The sequence below is a fragment of the Budorcas taxicolor genome, chromosome 19 (assembly GCF_023091745.1).
Source record: "Budorcas taxicolor isolate Tak-1 chromosome 19, Takin1.1, whole genome shotgun sequence".
NCBI classification, from domain to species: Eukaryota; Metazoa; Chordata; class Mammalia; order Artiodactyla; family Bovidae; genus Budorcas; species Budorcas taxicolor.
In genome coordinates this window covers 18,585,616-18,609,360 of record NC_068928.1, presented here as the reverse complement: position 1 = coordinate 18,609,360, position 23,745 = coordinate 18,585,616, and the positions used below count along the sequence as shown (strand labels likewise).

Below are 23,745 nucleotides of genomic sequence, written 5' to 3'. Positions count from 1 at the left end.
ATTTAGATCAAGATCCCCCCCCCAAAAAAAAACTCCTAGCAGGAGGTAACATCTAAACTGAAATGAAGAGGATGAATAAGGTTTGTTGGGGGAAGAAGAAAAGGAGTATGGCAGCAAGGACATGCAGAATTTCTGAGAGCCTAATGGCAAGAGAGAGTATGGTGAATTACAGGGATAGAAAGATGTTGTTTGAACTATACAGTGTGATGGAGTTGGAAATTTTTAAGATGGCACTGTAAAGGGAAGCAAGGGCTTGATCGTACCTATTAGTAAAGCTATTATGAATTTAGATTTTATTTTGAGACACAACTTCAACCGTACATGAACCATGAACTCCCAGATGTTCAAGCTGGATTTAGAAAAGGCAGAGGAACCAGAGATCAAATTGCCAACATCCGTTGGATCATTGAAAAAGCAAGAGAGTTCCAGAAAAACATCTGCTTTATTGACTACGCCAAAGCCTTTGACTGTGTGGATCACAACAAACTTTGGAAAATTCTTCAAGAGATGAGAATACCAGACCACCTGACCTGACTACTGAGAAATCTGTATGCAGGTCGAGAAGCAGTGGTTAGAATTGGACATGGACCAACAAACTGGCTCCAAATAGGGAAAGGAGTACGTCAAGGCTGTATATTGTCACCCTACTTATTTAACTTATATGCAGAGTACATCATGAGAAATGCTGGGCTGGATGAAGCACAAGCTGGCATCAAGATTGCCGGGAGAAATATCAATAACCTCAGATAGACAAGGACACCACCCTTATGGCAGAAAGTAAAGAAGAACTAAAGATCCTCTTGATGAAAGTGAAAGAGGAGAGTTAAAAAAGCTGGCTTAAAACCCCACATTCAGAAAACTAAGATCATGGCATCCAGTCCCATCACCTCATGGCAAATAGGTGGGGAAACAATGGACACAGTGACAGACTTTATTTTCTTGGGCTCCAAAATCACTGCAGATGGTGACTGCAGCCATGAAATTAAAAGATGCTCTCTGGAAGAAAAGCTATGACCAACCTAGACAGCATATTAAAAAACAGAGACATTACTTTGCCAACAAAGGTCCATCTAGTCAAAGCTATGGTTTTCCCAGTGGTCATGTATGGATGTGAGAGTTGGATTATAAAGAAGGCTGAGTGCTGAAGAATTGATGGTTTTGAACTGTGGTATTGGAGAAGACTCTTGAGAGTCCCTTGGACTGCAAGGAGGTCAAATGAGTTAATGCTAAAGGAAATCGGTCCTGAATATTCATTGGAAGGACTGATGCTGAAGCTGAAACTCCTGTCCTTTGGCCACCTGATGCAAAGAACTGACTCTTTGGAAAAGACCCTTATGCTGGAAAGGATTGAAGGTAGGAGGAGAAGGGGATGACAGAGGATGAGATGTTTGGATGGTATCACCGACTCGATGGACATGAGTTTGAGCAAGCTTTGGGAGTTAGTGATGGACAGAGAAGCCTGGCTGTGCTGCAGTCCATGTGGTTGCAAAGAGCCAGGCATGACTGAGCTACTGAACTGACTGACTGACTGAGACACAGATAGTTGTTGAAGATTTTTGGTGTTCTTTTGTTGTTGTTTCGTTTTTAGGAGAGAAAGAGCCTGTTTGGTTAGATTTACTGGAGAACAGTCCGAGGAACAATTAACCATACAGAGCTAACGTGAGCTATATATGCTTCCAAGAAATCTGATAGTACTTCTCAGTCTCTGATCTATATGTCATGATATCCTCCAGTTTCTTAACCTCTCCTTCCCTATTCACAGTTCATTTTGCATCGTCTCATTTTCTTACTCAACCTAGAACCCTTGGACACCTATTTCAATTGTTCTTTTCTTATACCTCTTGTATTTTTGAAAGACAAAACAGGCAATAAAAAATACTTGGTATACATATAAGCATTTCAGCATATTTATGTTTTTTGCTTGTATACATAGTTCTGTAACACATTTATATAGTTCTCACTCTGTCTTTGTAGTATTTGCATTTTCTACATTTCAAAGTTAAAAAAGAAACTACATAAATATTTGTGTTGGTCATGTAATATTCTGGCCACACTTTCCTAATGATAGATACTTGGCATTCTGGTTTTCTTGCTGTTTGATATTTACCTAGAATTTACTAGATTAAAGGTTAAAATATTTTAGGTGTTTGATCACTGTTTTGTTGCCCCGCCTCACCCCTGTAATTGATATACTGTTAAAAATATGCAGATTATGACTTTCTGAATGAGGCACAAGCCACCAACTCAAGGTTGGCAAGTAGCGCCCTGAATTTTTGAGGAAAGTGAAAACTCCTGGGGTTATTTTGATTGAAGGCTCAGTTGCAGTACATTCAGACGAAGTCACAGGATTTTATTACTTAGAGATCCCAGAAATGTGGGGCGGAGAGGGGTGGAGGCAAGCATCCACAGTGAGCTGGGGGAATGGCAGAGCGGTCCTCTGCCCCGGGTCAAGAGAAGAGATAGAGCACCTCCTGTAAGGTGGTTGGGGTGACAGTCCCTTAACTGTTTACAGGCTCAGTTCTATATGGTTATTTTAAAAGGTGCTCCAGGAAAAGCAACGTGGGAAATTATGGTGGGAATCCTAACTTGAGTCCTTATCTAAATGTCCAGCCACTGGGCATGTGTAGTGTTGTCATACTGTAAAATGCTTAGGCAGCAACTCAAAATAGCTATTTTCTCATCACAGTTGCCAGTTACTTTTCAAAAGAGTTGTACCAATATGTGAATGTGGCTGTTTTATTGTGTCTTCCCCAGCATTGATTTTTATTAGTTAAAAAAATTGCTTGCTGATTTAGTAATGAGCATAGCGTCACGTTTTATTTTTCTCAGTTATTATGTGATTGCCATATTCCCCATGTATTTGTCAGTTTGTCACTTCCTATCTTTTAAACATTTCTGTTTGTGTCCTTCACCCACTTATCCATTGGGAAATCTAAGTATTTTTCTTATCAATTTTATGAGCATTTGATTAGCAATCTCCTTTATGTTTTTCTCTGAGTATTTTTCATCAGGCTTATTAGTTCCAACATAAGAAATTTGGGGTTTTGTATAAACTATTGGTGATTTGTGTTTTTTTTTCTTTTTCTAATTTAAAATAAAAGCCTTTCACTGAGAGATTCATATCTTTTTTTATTCTTCTGTTGGTTTTAAGACTTCCCTTTTTATGTTATCTTTTTTAGTTCACTATGTAGGTGTATCACATGAAGTGAGTATTGAATTGGACTCTTTCCAAATTTTCCCAGCATTGCTTTTTGAATCTTTACTTTCCCCTTTGATTTTTGACTTTTTCCACTGTTTGAGAATGTACTACGTGGTAGGCACTATTCTAAGCACTTTACGTGTGTTAACTCATTTTTTCCCTCACAACAACCCTTTGAGGAAATGGAGGCACAAAGAGTTTCTAAATTGTTGTGTGCTCTAATTGTGCTGTCGTTTCTATATTATAGTTATCTTCTTTTTTATTTTTATGCCACGACCACTCTGCCTTAATTTTTACAGCTGACATAGAAAGGCTAAGATCTTTCTATTTCTTCCTTTTTCTGTTCTTTCCTGCTTATTTTTCCAGATGGACTTGAGTATTTTATTCTAAAAAGAATCTCATTGGAATGTTTATCAGAGTTGGCTTAATCCATAAATTATCTGGAATTAATTCATCTTTACAACATCAATCAAGGTGTGTCTCCTTTGGTTAATCTTTGCTCTTGGTACATTCCAGGTGCTAAAAAAATACTTCAGTGAAAGAATAAATGAATGGGAGACCTTTGTTTATCATCTCTATCAAGTCTTGGTTTATACATCTCATTAATTTTTTTAAAACTTTTCTCCATTTGGTCCTGCACATTTCATGTGAATGTTTTTCTTGGCATTGTATATTTTGGTTTATTAGTTGCTGTCGTGAATATAGTATCCTTTTCCTATAATTTCCCAATTATTTGTTGCCAGCATATGAGAAAATGATTAATGTTTGTATACTTGTTATTAAAGTTGTTCTTCTGAAGGCATTCCTGAGGGACCCTTTAGATAGATAATAATCATTTCACCTGTTAATAATAACCATTTTTATTTTTTTCGATAATTTTATCTGTTGTTTTTGTTCTGGAATTTCCCAAATAATATTTAAAAGATGGTTGATGATAATGGTCATTGAAGAACACATATTTGAGATCTTTTAAGTTAGCAATAGGAGACATTTTATCATTCTGCTCTCGTAAGTGAATGTTTCTCTCTTTTCTGGGTCCCATCTCATTAACATCTGAACTTGAACCCTGGAGGGTGGAAAAGCAGGACTGAAGCAAATATACCATTTTGCTCTCTTGCTCTTAGAGCTTAGGTGTTGACATACATGGGAATTTCTCAACGCACTGAGCTTGGACATAGACATGTAACAGCAGGATTACTGCATATAGAATGTGGGGGATATGAATTATGCCATTTATTCCTTAGGAATAGATACCATCTATGAATAAGTTCTGCTAGCCCATTTTATGGGTTATGAAGCTGTGGCTTAGGACATTGGTGACTTGTCCAGGGTTATATAGCTGAGAAGTGTCAGAGACAGGATTTAGGGCTAGAAGATTTGACATCAAAGCACACATTCTTCACCATGACTTTATCCCTTATTACATTTGTTTTTGTGTTTGTTCTCTTATATGAGTTCTCTTGACTGGTGAGAAGCAAAGTTACTTGTAAAATAAAATCAAACCTTCAGTATGGATGGATGGACCTTACGAGTTTGAGATAGATGCTGAGGACTAATGCATTTTGAATGTTTATGGAGCCCAATAATACGGTAGTTCTTGTTGTATTGGCGAGTAATGATCCCGCCTCCATTATTAATGATAAGAATACAATTTCCATGGAAGTATATAATTACTATCTAATTACTGTACTTCTTTCTGAGGACTTAAGAGTCTGTGTGGTTGACATGTGTTGTGCTGGTAAATTTACTGTATTTTTTTCCTGCATTTTGCAGATATGTCAATAAGATTGGCATAATTTATAGGTGCTGCTAATGCTATAATATATAAATTACACTTTTTGGTCATTTTTGCTCATAGGATTTCTAAAACAACATTGAATTTTTGGCACCCTCAGAGTGAAAGACAATTAACTCTAAGAAACCTATTTTCTGTGGAGTTCAGAGTGTGTATTTTTAAAACAAGATGCAAGTGTGTGGTAGAGTAGGAAATACCTAAGCAATTAGCCTCTACCATTGATGGTGAAGATACTAGATCAGTATTGGAAGGGAGTGGAGGCAGCTTACCCATTTTAAAATCATTTAGGGGACTATCTCAAATAACTCCTTTTCTTCATGGTGAAATTCCCTCCTGACAATAGTGAACCAAGTAGATTTGCCAGGGCAGAAAAATGTCTCAGAGTCACTGTACTAATAAGTCAGTATAGGAGAGGAATTGCTTTACTGAAGCTTAAGAGTAATTTTTCCATAAGCCTGCCCCTTAAAAGAAAGAAAAAACGAAGAGCACATAAGATTGTTACTTTTCTGTGTCTCTGAATAGAAATGTTCCCAAATGTGGAAAGAAAACTATCTTAATTTTTAAATTTCTTTCTGTACTCCTTTCCCAACTCTTAAGAATGCTTGAAATAGATTCCTCCTTATGGCACAAATTAAATTCCTCATTTGTGGCTCACCAATTTCAGTTATGCTGTCTTGCATCTTAATCTAGCCTTGTTTGGAGGGCTGCTTTTTCTGACTCTTGGCTATTACTTATGTTTGTCTCTTAATTCAAACAATGGCTTACTTTGTATCAGTAGACAGTTCTGTTTCCTTCTAGCTGAAGTCCCGGTGCGGTTTGACTCGGAGTATCCGGATCTGTCTCATGCCCAGTTCTAGTCCTGTTGCTTGCTTTATTGGTTTCATCACCTGGTTGTAGCACCAAACAAATTCCAGCCTTTTTTGGCTTTTCTCCTTTTCTTTTCCTCTCCTTCCGTTAGTACTGCTGGTGTTCGTTAGACCCCCATGATTTTATCTTGAAACTAGTCTTTATTTTGACTTAGGTAAGTCAGATTCTAACTTCTGATGTACAAAAGATAAATTTCCCTCTCCTGCTCATAGAAGACTTTTAACTGTATAATTATTTTAATTTTCTGCTAATGAACAGTTTGTTAAATATTCACTAAAACTGTTCCTTCTTTATATGTCTTTAAGTTTAAATTTTTATTGCATTTTTAATACTTTTCTACAGTGCAAAAAAACAAAGCCATTAAACTTTCCTTATTAAAATGCAAAGCCTAGTGTCCTCTAGCTTTTTGAAGAGCTTTTGTCCATTATATAATCTGTAAAGTAGCCAAGAGTTCCTCAGAAGCAGGACATCATTTAGATTGAAAACAACTATGGCTTGTGTGTAAAATAATGATGTGCCGTTACCATTCACGGGGAGGCAACCACAGTTTTACTTTAGTGGCAGAATGCTTGGATACCTCCAGTATTATATTTGCCATAGAGACTTTACCAAAGTACCTTAGAGCAAAAAAGTTTGTCATGTCATTTCTAGTAAGTAGATTAAGTTGGTATGACTAGAAAGCCAAGTGACACAGATATGAGCATAGACCTTTTATTTTTTCCCAGATGTTTGACAGTGTAAACATACATAAAATACATATTAAAGTTTAGATGCTTTATATTTTGTGCAGTAAATTGAAGCCTTAAAAAGAAAACACTTCATTTTTTAAAAAAGGAAACTCATTAGTTTTACTTCATTAAGACAGTAAAATAGCAGCAAGTACCAAGACATTGTGCACTTCTTTTATTTAAGACAAGTTACTTCATTTACATCAGAGTCAGAAACGGTAATACTTAATATAGCTTGAGTCACTGGTTAGATAGGGGAATATTTTCCCAGCTGTACATCAGGGAGGAGTTCATTCATTAAATTTCAGGAAAGTGCAGACCCTCAGACAGCCAGCATGACCACAGCATTGAGCATTAAGAGAAACGAAGCATTTGCTTTCCAAGCACTTGCCACAGAAGGTAAGCGTGTCTTTCCATCTGTGGTTGTCTCTTCCCTCCGTAAGTTAAGGGTTGTGCTTTGTTGAGGCATTTCAGAGAAATCATTTGGCATGCCACTAGTAATACTTAGGGTCATGGGTGTTGGGGATGATTTTGTTGAGCTAGTGAGGCTTGTGTTTGTAACCATTCCATCTTGGAGATGAATAGTTAGAGTTGCAGCGGCTGCTTCACGTGAATTGATGGTTTCTGTGGATGTATCTTCTGGATAGGGCACAAAAGCCTTGTCAGTGCTAGTCAAGGTGGTACCTTTGCTTAGAGTGGCACCAAATGTTGTTTCCTTTGTTCGATATTGTTTGGGTATTTTGGTCACTTTGGACTGAGTTACCGTACTCAGAGAGTTAATGGTGTCCACTGTCTGCATCCCACTTACAGTGAACAAGCTTGAGGTAAATCCAGAAGGTGTGGGGTATATGTTATGTTCCTTCAAAGATGATATTTGGCTAGAACAGGGAGTCCCTATTACATGGGCTTTTGTTTCCATCATCCACTTAAGTAAATAAGTAATGTTTTGGTGGTGGTCACATGACCACCTGTTATTGTAAAGGGTTATCTCTTGCAACTGAAAGAGTTGGTCAAAAGCTTGATCTGGAATGAATGTGAACTTATTGTTGTGCAGGTAAAGATGTGTGAGATTTGTCAGGTTTATTAATGTTCCTGGAAGGATTTGTGTCAAGGAATTGTTAGACAGGTCCACGGTGTGTAGTTTGGAGGGCATGTTGGTTGGAACTGTCCAGAGTTTGTTACTACTGAGGTTGAGAACCTCGAGACTTCTTAGTGTATTTTTAATGAGGACAACCTTTTCCAGCATATTCTTAGAAACATCCAGGTATTTAAGGTTCCACTGATAAGCAGTATCAGATTTTTCAAGCAGTTTAATGTTGTTGTTAGCAGCAGACATATTCCAGAGGGACCGAGGTAACTGAGCAGGCAAGCTTTCAAGCCTGTTGTTTGAAATGTCCAGGGTCCTCAGATTGGTGTACTGGGTTAACTGGTTATGCAGATCAGTAAAGTGGTTATAAGACAAGTTTAAATGGATAATATTCTGTTGCAGTCCAGATGGTAATGTAGTCAAGTTTCTGCCTGAACAGTCCACACGCCTGTGCCTCTCGGTGCATATACATTGGAGAGGACAAATGCATAAAACACCAGGTGTGAGAGACAGAAGGATGAACAGGCTGGGAGACATTTTCAATATCTGATATTCCATCAAAGCCTGGAAACAAACAGATACACCCTTCTTTTAATATGCAAATACAGTTAGGCATCTGCATGGGTCAGTTAGCATTAGGCAAAATTTTCAATAAACCTCGTTGTTGTTGAGTTGTTTTATAATTGTTCCAGTGATTAAACTAACAAAGCTCCCCTTCATTTATAGTCCAAATGCTTAATCCTTCAACTGGGGCTATGTGGTAGAGACAGACTCTCTCCCCCTACTCTCTTCTGTATTTTCTCCTTTCTATAAGACATAATCTGTCTTATTTATCTTCCTTGAGACTTGATAAAATTGTATTCTTGGCAAATAAAAATCGTAAAGAATCTTAAGCTGTTATTATTTTTTTATGTTATTCTTCCTTATTCAAATGGGGAAAAATGGCTGTCATGTCTGTTTTGGTGTTTTGTTTTGTGTTTTCTTCCCTTAAGATCTCTGCAGTAATGAAATAGTCAGTGTGTATATATAAGATGGATTTTATTTAGATATTAAGACAGTACTTTGAAATTCACTTTCGTCTTCTCAGGATAAATATATCCTTGCAAAACATTTTAAGGCACTTGAAAAATCTGACTAACCCCATACCTTAACATCTCACATTTTATAAAGTGATTTCTGTATATTTCAGTGCCGAGTCTAAAGGAAAACAATGTGTATATTTACAAAGTGAATGAATATTAGAAAAAAATCCCTCAACTGACACTGCAGCAAATTTCTGGTGCATGCACTTGCTATTGAATATATATTCAATCCTAACGTTGACTTTTCTCTTAAAAAAAGAAAAAAATTCTGAAGTCGATTTTTTTACTGATTTAAATAACAGCTTACCATAGTGTCGTCTTCAGCATCAGCATCTCATTTTCTCCGGGAAACTTAAGCTTAAAGGTCTCCTTGTTCTGGAAAGTAGGAGCCGCTTCTGGCTGTGGGCTGTGCTTGCCTGCTCAGCTGCATTGTGTTGCTGTGAGCTGAAGCTCTGCAACCACCTGATCAGTACCACATAGGAGGACTGCAGAGCTGTCATTGGTGCTGACTCAAATTTATTGCAGGAGGTGCACACGCGACAGAATGAACCCCGAAAAAATCTTTTTTTTAATTTACAGCGTTGAGTGTACCCATATAGCTCAGATTTGCCATAGGAAGGAAAACCTCATGGACTTTAGATCTGGCCCTGCTCATTTCTGTGTATTTGTCTGAGCTTCGGCTTCACATTTTGACATTTACCTCATGGAGAATTCGTGGTTCTTTTTAATGCTCCTACTTTTCATGCTTTTTATACATTGAAAAATGCTAGAAATGAATTTGACCTTCCTTGTGGATGGTTTTCTAAGATATTAGTTTAACTGTTTTTTAACTCTGCCTTCTCAATTTTTTTTCCCCTGAAATGGTACAATTGTCATGTCACTTTTAAAAATAACATCTGATTTTTTTATGTGCTCCCCTAGTGTGGTGATTATTATGTACAATCACCTTTTCAGATTTATCATCCACTTAACTGTTCATCTTTTGGGGAAGTACAAAAGTACTTAAATATGATTATTTTATCTTTATCTTTTTGATACAAAGGATTATTTTACCCAGGCTATACACAAACGAGGGAGGCTATGTTTTTAAATGAACGTCTCATTTTTCTAAATTATCAGTTCATGTGGTAACGTAAATGTATTTTATTTTATGTCTTTTGGATTAAGGATTTTTTTTCTTCATGAAGTTACTTTGGTGAGTGAATATGAATATTATTTTCTCCAGAGACATCTTTGGTAATATATGAATGACTATTTATTTGATTTTATGTCTTGAAAATAATAGCATAAATTTTTAAATGATTTCTTCAGAATGTTTTACATTTTATCTTACTGAGAAAACAGTTTGTAGTTCTTAAATTACACAAAATAATGTAAAAGGGAAGTTTTTCATTAGGGGCTGTATAAAATTAGATTTATGATCGCTTCAGCTCTACTCTTTAGTGGACCAGTTGTGTAAATAATCTGTTAAAAGTTGAAGATAATTTCTAGAAGAGCCAACTTACCTTAGAAAAGAAAACAAGGTAATGACAGTTTCTTTGCCAAATTGTTACCATTTGAAAACCGGAAGGTATGGGGCTTTGGTGGTGGCTCAGTAGTGAAGAGTCTAGCAGTGTAGGAACCACGGGTTCCACAGGTTTGATCCCTAGTTGGGGAAGGTCCCCCAGCCCCTGGAGCAGCTGAGCCCACATGCCACAACTACTGAGCCTGTGATCGAGAGCCTGGGAGCCGCAGCTACTGAAACCCGCAGGCTCTAGATCCTATGTTCCACAACAAAAGAAGCCACTGCATTGAAAAGCCCGAGCACCCCACCGAGAAAGTAGCCTCAGCTAACCACAACTGAAGAGAAACCCTCACAGCAGTGAAGGCCCAGCACAGCCGAAAATAAAATAAAATTTAAAAGTAATAAAAAACCAGCAGTTATTGGGCTTCCCTTGTGGCTCAGCTGATAAAGAATCCACCTACAATGCAAGAGACTTGGGCTCTATCCCTGGGTTGGGAAGATGCCCTGGAGAAGGGAAAGGCTACCCACTCCAGGATTCTTGGGCTTCCTTTGTGGCTCAGCTGGTACAGAATCTGCCTGTAATGCAGGACATCCCGGTTCAATCCCTGGGTTGGGAAGATCCCCAGGAGAAGGGAAAGGCTACCCACTTCAGTATTCTGGCCTGGAGAATTCCATGAGGTTGTAAAGAGTTGGACAAACTGAGCGACTTTCACTCACTCACTAGCATATTACATATATAGAAAATCTCTTTATGTCTGTTTACTAAATCCTTTATTTTTCTCTAAATTACATTTGCCATTCTTTTACCCCAAATTTTACCCTAAATATACTCTAAGAGTCATGTTTTATATGAGATTAATGTTCCTAGAAAAGTACCTACATTTTAAATGTCTGTAGTGTTCAAAATTTATTATTGATTAGGTACTTTATTCCCACTTTACTTTGAGGGTTCAGCCTTGAACTCTTTTAAGATTCTTTCTGTGAATTTAAGAAGCCACTCATCAATCTTAGTGCTTAATAATAATGTTTTAAAAATACTATGTTCAACAATATTGTGGAAATAAGGAATGAGAGTTTTGACACTTCAGTTTCTGTGTATGTATGTATGTATGTTAAACTTCACAGGAAGTGACTGAGGGTCAGTTGTTGTTGTTTAGTTGCTAAATTGTGTCCAGTTCTGCAACCCCATGGACTATAGCCCACCAGACTCTCTGACCGTGGGGTTTCCCAGGCAAGAATACTGGAGTGGGTTGCCATTTCCTTCTCCGGGGATCTTCCCAACCCAGGGATCAAACCCTCATCTCCTGCATTGGCAGGCAGATTCTTTACCACTGAGCCACCACGGAAGCCCTGGGGGTCAGGTTACCAAACACTTAAATCTCTCCTTTTAATTTTAGGAAGTCTTATTATATCCATGTGGAAGTAGAGTTATCCAGTTCCATTATACTTATTAGTACTTTTTTTTTTGAAAGAAAGAACATGTTATTTCAGTAGCTAGAGGATCATATGAATTTGTGTTTAGGCTGTACTGAGATCAGATTTTGCCACATATGATAGAAAATTCCAATATAATAGTAGTAGCAATGTTTCTTATTTTAAATCTGGGGACATGTGAGGTTGTTTCTGTTATTCAGAGATTATTGGAAAATTCTCAAAAAGAAAAAGAGGGTGGAAGTACTATTTATAGCCATAGCACCCTGAATGTGTCTAATCCAGAAGCTAAGCGGGATCAGGCCTGGTTAGTACTTACATGGGAGAAAAAGGGAAGTACATTTTATTTATTTTTTGATTTATTTAAAAATACATATATTTTGGCTGTGCTAGGACTTCATTGCTATGTGCATGCTTTCTCTAATTGTGAAAAGTGGGGCTACTCTTTATTTGCGGTACAGGCTTCTCACTGTAGTGGCTTCTCTTGTTGGGGCACAGATTCTAGGGCATATGGGCTCCAGCAGTCGCAGCTCACAGGTGCCAGAGTGCTGGCTTAGTAGTTATGGCACACGGACTTGGTTGGTCCGCTGCATGTGGCATCTTCCCAGACCAGGGATCAAACTGGTGTCCCTTGCATTGCAAGGTGGATTCTTAGCCACTGAACCACCAGGGAAGTCCAAGAAGTACATTTTAATGCTCTTGAATTGAAACCATCTGTCCTTATGATTTTAGAAATTCTCATGAAATAAAATAATAGTATATTACTCCAAAAAATAATTTTTTGTAGTCTGAAGTGTTTGTTACAAAATTATTTTAGATGTTATTCAGACACATTACATTTTATAAAAGTCTGTCAAGAACTACAGTTGTTTATGCAACTATTGTATTCTAGACTAAGCAGTAAGCTAATTTACATATTCTTTTGTGAAACACTCTGCTCTAGGATATATTACCCCCACATTGTGAGAAGTATAACAAATTACCTGCCAAGGGACAACTCACCCATATTAATCAACAGTTTGGCAACCCAATTTGTTTATCTTTGTTACTTAAGTTGATAACATTTATTGTGCTTATTTGAGAGTGAAAGTATTATATTCTCTATTTTTAGTAATACAGACTGAATTTACTGCTGAAAACAGCTAAGAGTACTGAATAAAGTATTATAAAAGTATGGAAGGACTGACAAGATAGAAATTATCAAGTCAAAATTCAGAAAGGACCTTTCTCTTACCTCACCACCCTTTTCCCCCCATGCCACTGGCTTGTTGTCGAAACTCAGTCACTTGTTCCCTAGGATGTCCCTCATCTGGATTTATCTGTTTGCTTCCTTGTGAAGATTTAATTTGTTCCTCTGTCCTCATATTTCCTATAAATGGTTTCTAACAGCATTACATAGCTGCTTATTTATATCATCCCACAGTAGTTTCAAAATAATATCAAGTATTGCTACAGACAATTAGTTTACAGACTACTGAATAAAGTTTAAGATTTGTTGCAGCCTTCTTTGTTTTAGAATGTATTTCACTAAGGATATATAGTCAATTCTGTGTCCTAATGCAACTTGAAAGAAATAATTGTTTTCTCTGTATCTTTATATCACCAACTTTATGTAAAGTTCGTGTTTCAGTTGCTTAGCAGTTTCTAGGGACTGTGCAAGTCAAAAACAAGGTACTTTCAGGAAAATTTTGCTTCTCTTTCCCCTCCACCCTATTCCTTTCCTCTTTCGATCAGTGACTGTTTTTATTATTGATAGCTTTTGATTGTATCGTAACAGTATTTCTTTTTGAAAACCCAACAAAAATATGTATGTGTGTATCATATCTTCTTACCCCCCTCCTTATATAAATGGTTACTACATGTCTTGTTCTTTTTTTCTTCATAATATATCTCGAAGATCTCCCCATGTCTGCGTATAGAGGTCTTTCACATGCATTACATGATTCATAGTGCTGCATTTGGGAGTGTACCATGGTTTATTTAACCACTGCCCAGATGGGCATCTGGATTGTTTCTAGACTTTTGCTATTACAAATAATGCCACAGTAAATACCCTTGCATCTAAGTAATTTTACATCTTGTCCAACAAGTCTTCGAGAAAAATTCCCAAAAGTAGGATTGCTGAGTGAAAGGAAAAGTGCATTTGAAAATTTCCTGGGTATTACCAGGTTTCTCTCTGTAGATGGTACCATTTTGCAGTCTTACCAGCAGTGTGTCAGGGTGTCCAGTTCTGGAGACCTAGAGACTCTGTTGCTGAACTTCTGTTTATTTTTTTTCTTACTATGAGAAAAGTTGCATATCTTTGTTTTCAAGGATCATTTTAACTTTTTCTTCTATAACTGTCTTTTATATGTTTTGTGTATTTTTTCTAGTGTGTTGTGGGTATCCCTCCCCTGCCACATCTGTGTTTAGGTTTTTTAAAATTTAGGGTTATTAGCCCTTTGTCTTAATTTAAGTTGCACATTTTCCCCCAGTTTGCCCTTTGTCTTTTGACAAAAGGTTTTTTTTTTTATGGTGTTTGTTTTATTTTACCTCTAAAAGTTTTATGTAATGGATTTCCTTTTTTTTTAAGTAGTACTTTTGGATTTCAAGTCTCAAGTAGAAAAATTTGTCCTACTTTCAGATTATAAAGGAATTCACTCATATTTCTTCTATTATTTGTATAATTTCATGTTTTATGTTTAGATTTTGGATCTGTTTGGTGTTTGTTCTAATGTAATATGAAGTATAGATCCAATTTCATCATTTTCCAAACATCTATCCAGTTGTCCCAATAATCATTTGAGATTTAAGTCTGTTTCTGGACTTTCCATTCTATTCCACTGACCTGGTTATCTAATCATGTACTAGTATTACAATGTTTTACTTAGAGATGACCATATATTTCGCTACTTCTGCTTTTTGTTCAGAACTAGTTGATAACAACAGTTAAAGTCATTCTCATCTAATTCATTGTGTTGCCCACTGCCAACACCAGATGGAATACACGTGTGATACATGTGTGTTGCAGTGCATGAAGTAGATGCTTTTTGGTCCTGTGTTAGAAAAGAATTCTGAAACAGGGGTCAGGAGACAAACTCTGCTTTCAGCACCACTTGTAAGCAAGTCATCTACTCTCTATCAGCCCATTTTCTCAGCATTTAACAAATAAAAGGAGTTGAACTGCATGGTCTTGAGAGTTGTCCCGAATCTCGTTAATACTGATCTGGTAAGAGCACTGCTGATGTGTAGCATATAGTTCCACTTTTTATTCCCCTGTGCCTTATCCTTTTGCCATAGTCATGAAATAAACTTTCTCTTCTGGATCCTGCTGCTTTAATCTTTTCTGTATGTTTTTCTTTGTTCCAGCATTTTCTTTTCTCCTGTGTGTCTTTTATTAGGTTGCATTTCTTTCTGCTGATTAGGCAAGGATTGCCACCATTTGGCTGCTCAGCTTCCACTGACCTCAGTAGGGAAAAATTGCATGCAGTAAATGGGAATTGCTTTCCCCCTGGCAGAGAATTTCTTAAAAAACAAAAAGCAGCGGCTGACAGTAGTCTGTTCTTCTGTTATACAAAGAACTGAACAAGGAAATCTTCCTCTTTGGTGTTTGCAGAAATCAGACAAGCCTATGAGCAGGTCATCAGCTCCTGATTTACCTATGAGGGTTGGTATTTCCCAATACACTTTCTTCAAGAGGTCAGGAAGAAAGTGATAAAAAAAAAAGAGAGAGAGAGCAGAATTGAGGAAAGAGCTCATTAGGTAACAGTCCTACATATAAAACAAGAAAGGTTATGATGGTTTAAGGCATGTCAAACTCTTTACCAGCTTTAAAAACTTTATACCTTACTTACCCAAACTAGAATACTTAAAATTCAAAAGAATAATTGGAAATTCTTAAACTCCTAGTTGTTGCTGAATAAGTTAACCTTAAAAATGGTAAGTTTGAAAAACACATGAAAGAAACTTTTTAGGGAAGAGGGAGGGGGTTCAGGATGGGGAACATGTGTATACCTGTGGCAGATTCATGTTGATGTATGGCAAAACCAATACAATATTGTAAAGTAATTAACCTCCAATTAAAATAAATAAATTTACATTTTAAAAAAAAGAAAATTTTTAGTGTGGAAGACAGAGGAAAACCAACATAATATTGACAATTAATATCATGCTTATTCAAGAAAAATAAGCTCAAGGTAATGTTTCTGCAAATAAAAAGGTTTTACTAGTAAAGAGACATTCAGTGTCCAAAAGTCTGCTAGTTTTTATTAAGATTAAGCTTTGTTATTTTCTTGAACACCAGTGCTACTAGTAAATGCATTATTCTGGAAAATTCCAGAACTATGAGCAGTTCACAAAGGGTAGGTTACCACTAAAGCCACCATCTTTCATTCTGAGTGTTTCCCTCAGGAGTTCAGGTAGGGATAAGGAGGAAGAATTCATACTTTTCCGCAGACAAGCACTTTTGCAGGCATGGGCTGGTGTCTCCACATGAGTAAGCCAGTGAAGCTATACCTTGACTTTAACAAAGATTGGGCCTACCCCCTTCTCTGATAATTCATTATCACTTGTCAGGTAGTGAATAAAAGATGAGATTCTGTGTGAGAAAGGTGGTTTAAGAGTTTTTTGGAATGAAGCCATAGCGGTTTTGTTTTGTTTGTTTTTTAATAAGATTTCAGTTTGCTTGGGTGCTTGAGGCATATACAAAATCAACTGGGAATTCCCTGGTGATTCAGTGGTTAGGGCTCCATGCTTTCACTGCCAGAGGCCTGGGTTCAGTCCATGGTTGGGGAGTGCTAAGATCTTGCAAGCTATGTAGCCTGGCCAAAAGAAATAGAAAACATTTTAAAGAAGCTAGTTTTAAAATTTGTGCTCCCCCAACAAGATAGGAAAATGTCTACGTCTACATTTTATGGGCCTGCTTGTATTTTTTTCAGGGTAAGTGTCCCCAGCTCAGCTCTCCAATATGCTGTTTTAATATGTTTGTCTTTCAGTTTCCAATGAAAGCTAAAAGGAAATTTATTCTCAAACACATGTGTTTTAATCTCTCATCCCCACCACCTTGGAATATTTATTTAATATCTGAGGTATTAATTTAAAACTTAAAGCTTTGTTTAAAACTTGGTGTATGTATTTAAATTCTCAGACACACTCCTTCTCAAATTTTGAAATGGAAAAATAAAGTTTAACCAAGGTAACTTTATACACAGCTTTTCAGGAAAAACAGATCTATTGGGTAATAATAAGTATATGTATGTTGCTTGTTTCCAAAATAGTTAAGTTATTGATACACATACCATCCACATTTGTAAAATATACCGTACATTAAAGTTAGGTCCTATAGACATAAATAAGTTCCACTTACATACATAGGCTTTGAGCAGATTTCAGGTAGTTCCTGAATAAAAATCAAAATTGGCTACCAACTGCCATTTAATATATCTTATCACATGAAAAAAACCAAAATATTGGAGTCCTTTGAGAAGAACAGATCAGTTTTAAAGCAAGTAGTAATATTTATTACAGTTCTGCAGGTGGGGGTGGCAGAGATTCATTGAGATCTTGATCAAAGTCAGGAGGAATAGGAAATTCCTGAAATTGGATCTCATTGTTGGAATCTTCCTGGTTTTTCATAAAATCTCCTGGTGGCACGGTCAAGTTAAATGAGTCAGGGGGAGGTGGAAATGACTGTTTGGACTCAGAATTATGATGTTCAGAGATTTGGTTGAGACAATCTAGAGATGGTGGGAGATTGGTGGAATCGTTTGGATGAGGAGATTCAGTTATCATCGTGGGTTTGTCAGGTTTGTTCCCCTCCTGTCCTTCGGTATCAAGAAGGGAAGCAGGTGGTGGAGGCAGATCTGCATCATCTGAAGAGGAAACAGCCGTGCCGATTGTTGATCCATCACCGCTGTCTTCTGATGTACCATTTGCCTGATCTTTTATTCTCTCTGTTTTGGGATTTTTAGAATCTTCAGTGTTTTCATTTGATTCAAACAACTTAATTTCTAAGTCATCTGCTAAAAGCGCACTTTTGCTTGGTTTCCAGACCATAAGTGAAATAATTGATGAACGTTTTGGGAATGCTTCATTTTCTCTAATGTTATCCAAACATACATCAGGGGTTTCGCCATCAGCAAACGGAGACCTGCCTGCCCAATTTTGATCATTTAACACCGGTTTTCGCAAACATTTCCATAATACAATCATGAGTATAACTACCAACATAGTAGTCAGAATTGTACCAATTAATATGGCTGCTACTGAATTATCATAATTGGCTTCCTTTGGGATATTTGTTGTACTGCTAAATTCGAAGTTGAATCCTGGTGTCTTCCTAGGTGAACTTTGGACAGTTGGTGTTGGTTGTATGGATATACTATGAACAGTCGGGGTAATTGATTTCCTGGAAGAGGTGTGGGTAGATGATGGTTGTTGAGTAGGAATATAAACTGATGGTGGCGATTGTCTGGAAGAAGAATAGGCAGATGGTGATAGCTGTATGGCAGAGGTAAACACAGGCAGTGCTGTTCCTTGGGAGGAGGTGTTGGCTATTTGTATTGTTTTTCTGGTGACATTATAGACAAGTGGTTGTCCAGCAGAAGTATGTGCTGCTGGTTTCCCAGAAGAAGCATAGGCAAGTGGTGTTGGTTGTCCAGCAGCAGCTTTGGCAGTTGTTATTGGTTGTCCAGAAGATAGGTTGTTGAATTGTGTTGGTTGACTTGAAGGAGTCTCTATCGTGCCCTGAGAATTCGCCGAGATATATGGCATTGATGGTCTAAATACAGTAGATTGTGGTTGCCTCTCTGTTGTAGTTGCTTCTGTCTCTGAGGAAAAAGTATCATTCAGATGTCCGCAAAACAAAATTAAGACGAAATACTTGAGATCCATTTCAGAATGTTTCCTTTTTGCCAGTAGTTTTATAATAAAAGAAAGAAAGATAATTAGGTATCATTTAGTATTCATCATTCCTAATTTAGACTTGATACACTCCCAGCTAACATGAACAGCTCCTAAGTATACTGTAACTTATCATGTGACATTTGGACCCCAAAGGCAGTGGTCTCATAATTCTTTGGGAAGGTTTGTACGTGGCACTGTTGCCCCTGTGGGTTTGTTGTGCTGCAGCCCTTCATTGTGTAGCCGTGCATCCCGAATGCACGGGCTCCGTATGCTGGAGCCACGTGCACACTGCTTTCCCCTGTTTCCTGCTAGAAATACATTGATCCTGCTGCCTCGAAGGGTGCCAGTAACCATCTCTTACTTAATCCAGTGGTTTGTTTTCTTTTTTTCTCTCTTGATCACATTTGACACCGTTGATTATTCCTTCACTGCTATTCGAGTAGCTCTTTGGAGTCATTTTCCTTTCATGTTCATCTCACTAGCTCCTGTTTTTTCTCTTGCATCCTAAATACAGTACTTTATATGTATTCTGTCTTCACTCTTCACTGCTTTTCTTAATCCTGAATCTGTTAGGTTTCACCTCTCACCTTTAACCTCTAGCTCCCAAACCTGTGTATCTAGCCTAAATTTCCTTTATTATTGTTCCATTTGTATAACTTCTTGGTGGACATTGCCATGTACATATCTCACTATCAGCAAATTCAGCGTATTTAAGTCAGAATACATCTTCATCTTAAAAGTGACCCTTCTCCTGACTTCTGTTTTTGCTAATGGTATTACCTTTGTGAGTTTCTCATGCCCACAACCTATTAAGTAACCTTTGCAGATATATCAGTGTCCAGGACAGTGTCTTTATATTAGAATCTCATATTTCTAAAGGATTCAATTCAACTCATACTTGACAATCCTAAAATGCTCTTCGAGTCTGGTTGAGGGAAGTGGTCTTGCTGCTACTTGATTTATTCATTGATTAGCACCATGTTTTTGTCAGGCTCTATTCTGGTTTAGGAGATACCAAAATTTAAGAAAAAATTTTTTTTCTAGTAGTAGAAAAAATAAATAAATCTAATTTGATTAGTTTTCTCAGAAAGGTATGCAGGAGATGCACAGAGGAACTAAGCTAGCCTGGGAGAGCTTCAGGGAAGGTTTCTCAGAGAAGTAAAACTTGAACTGAATCTTGAAAGGTCTGTAAGAACTAAGTAAATAAAATATTCCATCCAGGGGAACAACATACAGGCATAGGAAAACGAGGCATGTGTTTAAGTTTGTGGGGTAGGGTTACCTGTAGAATGTGGCAGATGCTAAAACTTGAAGAGTTTTTTCAAGTTTCATTTCTATTTCTGTGGCCTAAATATCTGTCTAACCGTAACTAGTTATTTAATCTCTCCTGGTCTCAAATGTCTTATCTCTAAAGTAAGGCTAGTTTTCAGCTCTGTATGTAATACTTGTTTCATACATCTTTAAACACAATGGTAACTGTTTGGTTATTTCTTAATATTAGGGAAATGAAAATCTCTGGGTTTTAAATCCTGGTCAATATGATTTGAAATTATAGTTTCTCTGTGATTTTTTAAGCCAGTCTGAGAGAGGTTTGATGGTCTATACAAGCCTTGATGGCAAGGTACAGTAACAGACAAGGAACTCCCTCAAGTTTGCAAAGAAATAGACTTTTTTAGCATATTTGAGTTGTTTTCATTGCTTATTCCTCTACCACTTAGTATATAGTGATGATAAATTACCCTATTTTAGTAGAGGAGAAGGAATGTGATTTTTTTTCCTATGTAGTCTCCTGCTTTTTATTTTCTCTGTAATACTTAAAGCTTTAATTTTAAAATATTTCTTCTTTAAATTCCCTTGCACACTGCTGATGAATTAATCTTCTGACAACCAAGTTTTATCAAGTCATTGCTCCCTTGCTTATTGTTGTTCAGTTGCTCAGTCATGTCTGACTCTTTGTGACCCCATGGACTGCAGCGCTTCAGGCCTCCCTGTTCTTCACCATCTCCCTTGCTTGAGGGTTCCCCATTGGTATCAAGGTAAAAATCTAAACTGAGTTTTCTGCTTCTGGCCTGAGTTTACCAGTCCAGACTCATATCTCATGACTGAAACTTCTCATTTAGCCTCTTCCTCATCTTACATACTTCCTAAACACACACTTTTTCTTCCCTTAGCAGACACTTTTAATCATGCTATTCTTCACCCTCTGAGAGTGTGTTCTTTTTTCTAAACCTAGTCTCTTCCCTGTTCTGGTTGCCTAACTGTGAATCTATCATCATCTGTCAGACCTCAGCTTAAATTCCCTTTTTAGACCAAATTCTCTATGACTGAGCACAGCCCAGAGAGCTCAGCCATTCCCTGAATTCCCCCTCGTTCTTGTTCTCTTTATGGTTCCTTGGATAATTCTTCATGTATGTACCTTACTCACACTTCTTTTCTCTCAAATAATTGTGTTTATTTTTTATTTCTTTTCACATATTCTTTTTGTTATCTCCATCACCTCAAATAAGATTATAAAGGACTTTGAAGAAAGCAGAAAATAACAAAGAAAAATCCTTATCTAGAACATCCTAAGTGCTGTACCATCTCAGGTGTTTTACGTACTTCATTTTACTTAACTTTTACATAATTTTGTGAGAAAGATGGAGAAATCTTTGATTTACAGATAAAGAGACAAATTTAAATGTGTTAAGCAATTTGCCAAATGTTATGTCACTATTAGTGACAGATACGGAATTTATACCCACAGACCCGTCTGATTTTAAAGCATATGCTGTTTCTGCTACTCAAATTGTCTCATGTTTTTGTATGTTGATTTCTTTACAGCAGAATGCTGTATGTGTTAGCAGCTCAGTAAGCAGTTAACCTATAATTGGGCTTCTTGGTTTCTTTTCCATTTCAGTATTTTGCTGTTTATTAATACTTCTTCCAGAATGTAATTGTTGTTGTTCAGTTGCTAAGTCATGTCCGACTCTTTGCAACCCCATGGACTGTGTAGCATGCAAGGCTCCTCTGTCCTCCTCTATCTTCCAGAGTTTACTCAAAATGTTCATTGAGTCAGTGATGTTATCTAACCATCTCATTCTGATGGTTACAATGTAAGCAGAGAGGTAAAATCTGAGTTATTAAATTATGCCTTCTATTCATTTTGTAAAGGGTTCAATAGGGAAAATCTTGAAACTTTTGGCATAAATGTGGAAATTTAAATCATCTCAATATGTTATCATCCATGCAGTTCCTACCTACTGTTCTTACAGATTACCCGTTTCCCCAAAGAAGGCCTTATTAGAAAGTGTTATTCTTTAGAGATTCACTTTAGTTTCCTAAAAAATGCCATCCAGAGCAGCAGAAAACATAGGCCATAAATTATCTTCAGCCAAGAATGTGTCTTGTGACTTTTCTTAAAATTTTTAAAAACCCTTCACAGTTCCTTTTTTCAGTTAGCTAAAAAAGGCATTAGAGAAGGAAAGAACCCAGATAGGAACATAATTATAAGCCCAGTTGAGTTTGTATGGTCAATTTTGATAGGGCATAGCCTCTTTTGTTAATAGGATTCTCATAGGACCTTAAAGTGTGTGAGATTTTCCATTTGTCATTTAAGGGTTACAGCAGTATTAAAACCAAATTCTGTTTTTTACCTATCCTACCCATTTCTCCAGCTCTTCAGTTAGCTATACCCTCCTAGGGTCTGCTACATCAGAATGCTCAAATCTGTCTTAGAATTCCACTACAGCAATTCGGAATAGTCCAGAGAAAAGGAATAAGATTTAAAAGAAGAGTAAATGAGGGGGAGAGGTATAGTAGTGAAGAAACTGACTCTTTTTTTCTAGTTCAGTGACAGTGAGGGCAGTGTTATTACCAGTGCAGAAAGTTACTTAACATATGTGATATATATATGTGTATGTATGTATGTATGTATGTATATGTATATATATGCAGGCCATTTGTACCTGAAATACCAACATTACTTCTTCAGGAGAAAAAGGTAGAAAGAACCATAGAGGGGGCAAGGGAGTAAAAAGGAGGAGAAAATGTTGGATGCAATGAAATGAAAAAGGAATGTAAAGAAATAAAAAATAACACAAAAGATAAAAGTAAAGCCAAACAAAGGATAAAGAGCAAATACATGGAATAGGGAGGTAAATTGATTAGAGAAGGTATTGAACGAAAAAAAAGTGAATAAAAGGCTGAAGAACAAATAGTGATTATGTATTTAGCAAGAAGTTAGGGTAGAAGGTTAAAGCAAACAAAATTAGAAGTTGGGGGAGAAGACCAGAGTAGATGAAAGAAGGAACCACAGAATGCTGCTTTCTGTCTTTGCTGATGCAGGAATCAGCAGAGGATCAGTGTTCTCAAAATGGAGGACAGGCCTTAGAGATCACCCGTCTTCTCAAACTCACTTACCTTTCATTTCAGAACTCCTATCTAAGCATCCTTAAGATTCCCTACTCCCCCCTGCCCCCCTACCCCCCACCGTCTTTTGGCACTCGGAAGCTACTTGTTAATTACTCTAAATAACCTATGAACAATCTGTATAGCATTTTTTCTAGAATTTCCCTAGTCTGCTGCTCAGGCAAACCCTGAGTTTGTCTACCTTTATATGGCAGTATTTTGCTCATTATTTTAGGTTGGGACTCTTGAGGTTTAACTCAGATCTTGGTTCTTTGTTTTTCCTGAATATTGAAAAAATTTTAGAAGAAAAACATCAGCTGTTTTAACTAAGCATTTGAGAGGCAGTTAAAGTAGGAGTCCCCTTAATGCATAAGTACATAAAGAGTTTAGCATGTAAAACTGATGCTGAATTGGATATGATAAGAGAGATGTTACTGTCTTTTAAAGAGGAATCGAGATTTGGCGGGCATATCCTTGATAAGGCAAATATAGGTAGCAGTATCAAAAAATAACATCTGAGCTTCAGTTACTTTGTTATAATACAGATATAATAAAGTTTAGTGGTATTGTATCTCCTGCTAGTATAGTTATGAAACCAGAAAAGGAAGAAGACAGCAATTCTGTATCTTGACGAAAAGCAGCAAGGGGAAATTAACTTTGAACTATGATAGGAATTATTTGATGACTATCTTTTATCAAAAAGAGCTGCCATTTTACTAAGTACATGCCAGATGTTTGGCACCGTCCCGTCTTAAGGAGGAAGGTGATGTTATCGTCACTT

The 23,745-nt window shown here is 37.0% G+C and overlaps 3 protein-coding genes across 3 annotated transcripts in view; 1 reads left to right on the top strand and 2 right to left on the bottom strand.

Annotated features, from left to right (window-relative positions):
• The window catches only part of NF1 (neurofibromin 1), a 249,573-nt gene that overhangs the window by 171,953 nt on the left and 53,875 nt on the right, over positions 1-23,745 (top strand). The window lies entirely within an intron of this gene.
• On the bottom strand, positions 6,912-8,234 carry OMG (oligodendrocyte myelin glycoprotein). The gene has a single exon (XM_052658749.1). The coding sequence runs from the start codon at positions 8,232-8,234 to the stop codon at positions 6,912-6,914; it is 1,323 nt and encodes a 440-aa protein (XP_052514709.1).
• EVI2B (ecotropic viral integration site 2B) lies at positions 17,114-18,563 on the bottom strand. The gene has a single exon (XM_052658748.1). The coding sequence runs from the start codon at positions 18,561-18,563 to the stop codon at positions 17,193-17,195; it is 1,371 nt and encodes a 456-aa protein (XP_052514708.1). The 3' UTR covers positions 17,114-17,192.

Coding starts and splice junctions, on each gene's coding strand:
- OMG (XM_052658749.1), bottom strand. CDS start 8,234: ATGGAATATCAGATATTGAAAATGTCTCCCAGCCTGTTCATCCTTCTG.
- EVI2B (XM_052658748.1), bottom strand. CDS start 18,563: ATGGATCTCAAGTATTTCGTCTTAATTTTGTTTTGCGGACATCTGAAT.